This window comes from Mya arenaria, chromosome 3, assembly GCF_026914265.1.
Source record: "Mya arenaria isolate MELC-2E11 chromosome 3, ASM2691426v1".
Lineage (NCBI taxonomy): Eukaryota > Metazoa > Mollusca > Bivalvia > Myida > Myidae > Mya > Mya arenaria.
In genome coordinates, this window is record NC_069124.1 from 56,745,722 (window position 1) to 56,753,179 (window position 7,458).

Sequence of the window (7,458 nt, forward strand, 5' to 3'; positions counted from 1 at the left end):
TGCCAGCACAACATTCGATTTTGAATGTCCAATGTCCAATGTCGTGCCAGCACAACATTCGATTTTGAATGTCCAATGTCCAATGTCGTGCTAGCACGACATTCGATTTTGAATGTCCAATGTCCAATGTCGTGCCAGCACAACATTAGATTTTGAATGTCCAATGTCCAATGTCGTATGTTTAGCTAACTTCACACAGCTGTTTTGAATGACTACATACAAATCCAGTGTTCAGAAAATGATTGCTGAGAAAAGGACATAAAATGGCGAGCGTGGTCGATACATTACATTTGACATTCAGAAACTATCGACAAACATCATTCCACATTTCCAAACATAAATGCCAGGTGGGTCATGTGGTTTTGGCAAATAACATTCAATGTCTTGAAAAACGTTACACTTCAAATGATTTGACGAACGACATTTCGTATATCAAATATTGAGTTACAACTTAGATTAATCATGACGACAGGCGACATTGACTCGTTCGAGTTCAATTACTGAGCAGAGAGATAATAATGACCGAGGGTGGGGTGGTGGGTGGGTAATTTTATGACCCACGTTCTTTCCTTTATATAGTATTACTGTCTGTTAATATGTAGAAAAAGGAACCCCCAGGTGTATAATTTTAACCTAGTTGTAGTAGAAGTCGTTGTTGTTGTTGATGCTGCTGCTGTTGTTTTGTTGGTCAGGCTGTTGCTGTTGTTGTTGCGTTGGCAGTTGTGATATTGATAGCTATTTTTTCATTTTCTTCAATGCTGTAATAGTTGCAATAAAAGTTCTATATGTTTGGATGATGGTATCATCTTAAATCAAGTGCAGTTTTAATAAACTTAAGCAATACTTATAAAATGGTAATCCATAGTTTCGTAATTCACGCTTAAACTCAGGAGTTAAAACTTGTTCTTTTTAATAATAAATATAGTTCAGTGCCAGTTGTTTAAATGCATCAGGGGTAAAAACAACCATATAAAGGGGCAAACAATCACCTAACTATTTGATGCTGTTCAATTTTAGAGTCAAACATTCATTTAAACGTACTTTTCATTCTAACTTTGTTCGCAAAACCTGAAGTTAAAAATACCTTTTATTCAATTAACAATGTACGCTCCTGTACTATGACACTATTAAGACATGCACAACTGAAATAAATACGATTATGAATAGACTCTTATGTATAATACTAGCATGTAGCTATTGTTAAGAAGGGATCATATCCATTCGATAACTCATACTAGCATGTAGCTATTGTTAAGAAGGGATCATATCCATTCGATAACTCATACTAGCATGTAGCTATTGTTAAGAGGGGATTATATCCATTCGATAACTCATACGAGCATGTAGCTATTGTTAAGAAGGGATCATATCCATTCGATAACTCATACTAGCATGTAGCTATTGTTAAGATGGGATCATATCCATTCGATAACTCATACTAGCATGTAGCTATTGTTAAGAAGGGATCATATCCATTCGATAACTCATACTAGCATGTAGCATTTGTTAAGAAGGGATCATATCCATTCGATAACTCATATAAACCAAACAAAGTTTCACATAAAAACTATCTGATGACGTCTGCAATATATGATACAATGGTGTATAAAATACAACACGTTAAGACTCGGCCAACCAATTGTTAACAGGGAAATTAAAAACAACGTATTTGTAATAATGAAACTATATGACACTAAACTTCAAGTGATAAGTTCGTGATCGTAAAATGTTATGACCTACGTTCATTATTCATATAAAATTACTGGTTCTTGGAGAGTGGAAAAATGACCCCAGGCTCCAATATCACAAAAGTACTTAAGTCAAATCTCAGTCTCAGTCTAAACTCATTTTACTATATATAGCATCAAATGTCATTATTATTTTTTTATGTATAATGTTTTTTTTATGGAAAAAATATTCTAAAGCCCAAAATGTTTTTTTTAACAATTACGCAACAAAAAAGTATATATTTTGCTCTAGAATAAGTTTTCTTTGAAATAGTTTTATCAAAACATTCTAGCAGAAAAATGCGTTTTCGAAATTTATAAAAAAAAAAACATCCGAGATTTTGAATCGTGCTCTGCTTTTATGTGGTAAAATAAGTTGAGATTGAGGTTTGACTTGAGTTTTTTTGTGATATTGGGGCCAGGTCTTGCCTCTAGTTGAGAGGAAAATGTACGCCTTTGACCGGCACGGCATTTAAAAGGTTATATCAAGATATCTAAATTCGGCAAGAGCCCTGATGGCATAAAAACACAATGGGATATTCAGTATGTTAGATACTTGGCCTAAACTTGAATAAGTTAATTGATTTATGGTCAATTGCATGAAGTGCAAATATGATCCAGCTAATGGGGTTTCAAACTTTCAACCTTTCAGTCTGAATGATTCAACTTTTGTTGAAATACCTTCACAACTTGAGGTTCGACTTGATCTCTTTCAGATGTCTTTGAAACGTATACATATATATAGCTTTCATATTGAAGAAAGTTGGCGTGGGATATATAAAAGGTTTGGGCATTTTTGTCTAAAACTTGATCACTTGAAATCAGGTGATGAACAATTTGAATCGAATACACCGGTTTGCCATCCCGAAGGTATCTTTGTCTACTACACTTGGAACATTTGATGTTGAAGATACTCACAAGCGTGTAGCTGCAGTATTGCGTGCTTGACTACATGGCCCTAAAACTGTCCATTTTCCAGTACTAAATAAAGCACATCAGAACGCACAGAATACCCATGTTTTCAAAAGTTTCCGAGGGGACATGCCCCCGGACCCCTCTAGCACAATAATGAATCCACATGAATAGAGGGCTAGCTACGCCCCTGACTCATGATATGCTCGTTTTACGATTGTATCCAAGACACTTCGTGGTATGCTCATGTCCGATTTAAAGGGTCATGCTATCAAACCTGGACTTCGCATGACGTAAAATTATATTAATATGCCCTAAACAAGATTCCTCTACTCAAAAATGGCCGAAAACGACCTCATTCACAATCATATTATGGAATGAAATGAAATGTCCACATCTCGATCAAAGAAAAGGTTGGACTTTATTGAAAAAAATAAAATATTTATATAAAATGCAGTTATCAAATATAATATACATGCACACTATGTTTTATTGCACAACCACTGTCCTATAACTCTACGACTTGCAGCACTTCTTTCTTCCCCTTTTCTCGTCCTTTTCCCCACAACTCTCAGTACTCTCTGTCAGCTTTATGGTGTCAAATTTCGATGGCTTCTGGTTTAGTCGTTTGATGTCTTCAACTGCCTTCACTCCTGTGCAAACAAGGAAGTCATATTATGACAATATGGTAATAAAAACGTATTCGTATCAAACTTTGTTATCAGATTTCTAGTAACTTGACCTAAATCCTTTAAGATTAAGACAAGTTTTCGTATTTTGTAAAATATCATCACTCGTTTGGTTAAACATTACCATTAATAAGTGATATGACTGGCAGCAATAACTAAACACAGATGAACCCACAATCGTTTGAGGGGAATAAACTCATGTTTTGGTGTCAAATGACCTGTAAAATAATAGTTACGTTTAACTATTTAGGCCTTTCGAGTTTTTCTGACATTTTTGAACTGCAACTCGAGGGGTGAATGCGAAAAGGTTCTAAGTGACATTAAATAAAGAAGCAGATAGAACCTTTTCGCTTTCACCCCTCGATTACTGGAACCAATAACAAGAATCCTACTACCAGACTGCAGTACTCGGTAATTCTTATTTCTCTTCATTCGGAACTCCACGGTCATCCTTATCGAAAACATCCCCGGATAAATGCCGGTACATCAGCAGAAGTAGTTCGTAAAACTTTGAATTATATCGTTAATTAAATGTAATATTTTAGCTTGTATTTGTCGATCTAAGTTTAAATTTATGTGAAGCGTTTTATTGCAAACATAATTAAGATTCTAAAGAGTTAAGTCAATATGTTTAACTGCTTAATTAAAGTACCAAGCGATCTTCTTGCAGCGTACTTAAAATAGACCCGATTTTTAACATTGTAAACCGTCCATATACATCCGAGGTTGTCGGTTTTCGGTAAAAATGGCAGAGGAGCTCCGAATGAGTTATGCTAGATCGTTGGTAGGAGTGACCCCATTGATAAATCTGGAGAAAACCTAAATATGTTTCGGTAAAATGTCACTACATTTTGTACAAGTCATATGTCACTAAATCAGGAGATCATTCTCCTCAAACGACTGTGGGTGAGCCCTATCAAGTCAAGTATTGTAGCTAAAGGTATGTGATACCCATCCTGTGGAAGAGCTCCTCAACATGTTCGCCGGTCTTTGCGGAGACCGTCACAAACTGGAGACCGTGCTCCTGGGCCAGCTTCACCGGGGACTGTAAAATATTTAATATAATTATTTGTTTTCATGCCACCAGTCCTAGTTTTATCGGATAAATCGTTATTTCTATGGTTATGTTTTGTAGTGAGGATTACACTTCACTAGTCAGATAACCGCAGTATCCCCATTCAGAGTATATACTGCGCATGAACGAAATCATTTTTTTTTAAATTCAAAACATTAAAAAGCTGTAAATGTACAATGGATTACTAGCATGCAAAATAACTTGATACCAATAACATGACAAGTGTAGAGAACTACGTCTTTGACATACCAGATCGCCGACTTCATCCACGAGATCACACTTGTTGGCGACTACGGCCGCCCTCAGCACCCCTCCGTGTTCCTTCAGACATTCCAGCCACCAACCCAGGTTGGCAAAGCTCTCCTGAAACATCAAATACAACATTCAATTTTAATCTACCACAATTTTATCCGACATGTTTGATTTTGTTTTAATCTGGCGTTTTAAAATTAAACTAATGATGAGGGTGTTGGTATGTTTTAGTGTTTTAGAATTAAAGGCAAAAACGGGAAAGGTTTCAATAGCGATTTAGAGGCGAAATCGTACAAGTTTACTTTAAATGTCAATGTTAGAGTAAAAATAGTAAAATACGCCCATAATGCATCATTTTCGACTGCAAATTGTTAAACAAAAATTGATTGAGTAATCCCTATGCAAACAGTTAATGCCATATACTTTCGGTTCAGAGGGAGGGGTGCATGTCAAAAGCCACGGTTGCTCCCCTAAGCTACGCCCCCTGTAACATCAATTCCTGGATCCACCCTGGGTTTATCATGTACACAATATGCATGATATCTTGATTTGTTCTTTGTTACTTAACTTAACTGTACAATTGTTGGTGGATCTTTGGTGATATAGTATGATTTACATGTACAATAACTCACAAGCATTCTAACATGACACCCATATACAAATTTCAAATGCATCCTATGCGTCGAATGTTTTTCATGAATGCAGTCTCAAAACTTTCCGGACAACCCTTGTACATTTGTTGCATAACATAGGAATGGTTTTGGTATGCTTTAATATCACACCATGCATCCATTTTCATTCACCAGAGGTTTGATAATGATACATCTAATCTGATGTAGGCATAACATCATCGCTCTGGTGTACGAGAATTCATGCATCCTCCAAGATTCTGACCACAGCCGCGAACAATCGAACAGTAATAAGCGTCCGGAAATCAAGTAATCTGCGATGTGTTTGTATTCACGCTGCTTCAAGTGCGTACTTTCGGTTATAAAATGCAATCAAGTGGAACCGCCGTACTTGACTCACGATTGTTTTGCATTGGCAATTAAAGCCCCAGTGACATCAACATTGAGACTGCGATGAGACCTTTTCGCAATGAAAACAAATATGACAATCGTTAAGGGGTTTCAGACGTCGAAAAGTTTTGCTGGTGTCGCTACAAAGTTTATGAGTGGTCGCAATGTGCTATTGGACGCAACCATACTTTTAAAAAAATTCGAAAGATTGCCTGCGACCGATTTGGAAGCGCAGGGGTATTTCATTTGTCTAACATGGGTCGAGCGTTCACTGGTTTTATCTAAATAGCAGATTTGTCTCCCCTGTGTTCGGCGGTTCATTTCAATTGTTGCTCTCAACAATTTCTTAACTCTTTAAATCAATTGAATAGATCTCAAGTTTAATTAATGAGGGCACAAATGATTTGTAGAAAGCCCCGATTCAAACAACTGATTCGTAATTATCCATCATTAATTTGAAGATTTCTCTTATATTATTAATGAGCTCTTTAATTTATTTTAATAAAATGAGCTCTTTAATTCAATTGTTGAGTGCATTGGTTACGCTATGACGAGCTCTTCAATTCAGCTCTTCAATTCAGTCAAAAACTCAAAACGAAAGATATATATTTATAAACCGCTTCAAAACGCAACGTGTACATCGCGTAAGGCAATAAAGCAAACGTCACGATATTATTTTAATGGGATTGCCCTCCTACCGGGTCGGTGACGTCATACACGACTAGTGCTATATGAGCCCCACGCAGGTACATGGGAACGAGGCTCTTGTAACGTTCCTGGCCCGCCGTGTCCCAGATCTGGTAGCAAATGACGTCATCATCCACGACTGTTGTCTTAGAAATAAACGTCGCTACACAAAAAGAAAATGCAATGTAAATAAAAGCGTCTGTTTCTCACCAACATATCGTTGGTAATAACGTCAAGGTGTTGCTACGTTGCTTAATTTCAAAGCATACATGACTGACGGTTAAATTAAGGTTACACTTCAATTTAAAATGAACTTCTTCGTCTTAAATAACAACAACAACAACAACAACAGCAGCAACGGTAATTTAGTGGAAGATTTTGTGAGGTTGAATGCTGCGAATAAAGAACTTAATACGGGCCCGTGATGGGTTTTTAAAAATATTGATAAACTACAAACCTCCAATTGTTGCCTGATATCCATCCCGAAACGTGTTTGACGTAAACCGTAACGCTAATGACGTCTTGCCTACGCTTATATCTCCAATCAAAACCACTTTCAGTTTGAACATATTTGATGTTCCCATTAACGTATCGTGTGTATAATGCGTCATTTTTTACGTTTTTGAGCAGTATAGGGCCCTTGTTCCTAGCCCTTGAAAGACGTTATTATTGTTTTACCGTTTCATCCAGATTTCACATTTTGTCTGATTATTTTCTAATGTTCACATTGTTTCAAAGTGATTATTTTGCTCCACCTTTTATCCCTTTCACTTACAATTCTCCATGACTCATTATTGATAAGTTAAAACACAAAACTAATGCCATTATCTCATCCTTAACTACATCTATACTATTTTTGGGTGTAAATCCAATATTTTCGCATTGAAATATGTTGTATAAACTGGCTTTATTTAAAACATATATAACTCTTTTCACTCATAACTATAAACCCTATCTTATCTGAAACTTGTTCAGAAAAGTAAAAACTTCCTGGATGGTATGTCAACGTTGTGGGTTTTTTACCGTGAATCAATAATGTTTAACAGTCAGTACTTGAGAGTTGAGATATTAACCCAATTTATTTACTAACCATTTTT

At 36.2% G+C, this 7,458-nt stretch overlaps 1 protein-coding gene across 1 annotated transcript; it reads right to left on the minus strand.

Moving 5' to 3' along the window:
• Window positions 1–1,026: 1,026 nt before the first annotated feature.
• LOC128226962 (uncharacterized) lies at window positions 1,027–7,458 on the minus strand. Its single transcript, XM_052937093.1, has 5 exons — window positions 6,819–7,458; window positions 6,373–6,524; window positions 4,653–4,766; window positions 4,280–4,373; window positions 1,027–3,292 (listed from the first exon to the last, which is right to left on the minus strand). Exons 1-5 carry the CDS (start codon window positions 6,970–6,972, stop codon window positions 3,156–3,158), a joined length of 651 nt encoding a protein of 216 aa, XP_052793053.1. The 5' UTR covers window positions 6,973–7,458; the 3' UTR covers window positions 1,027–3,155.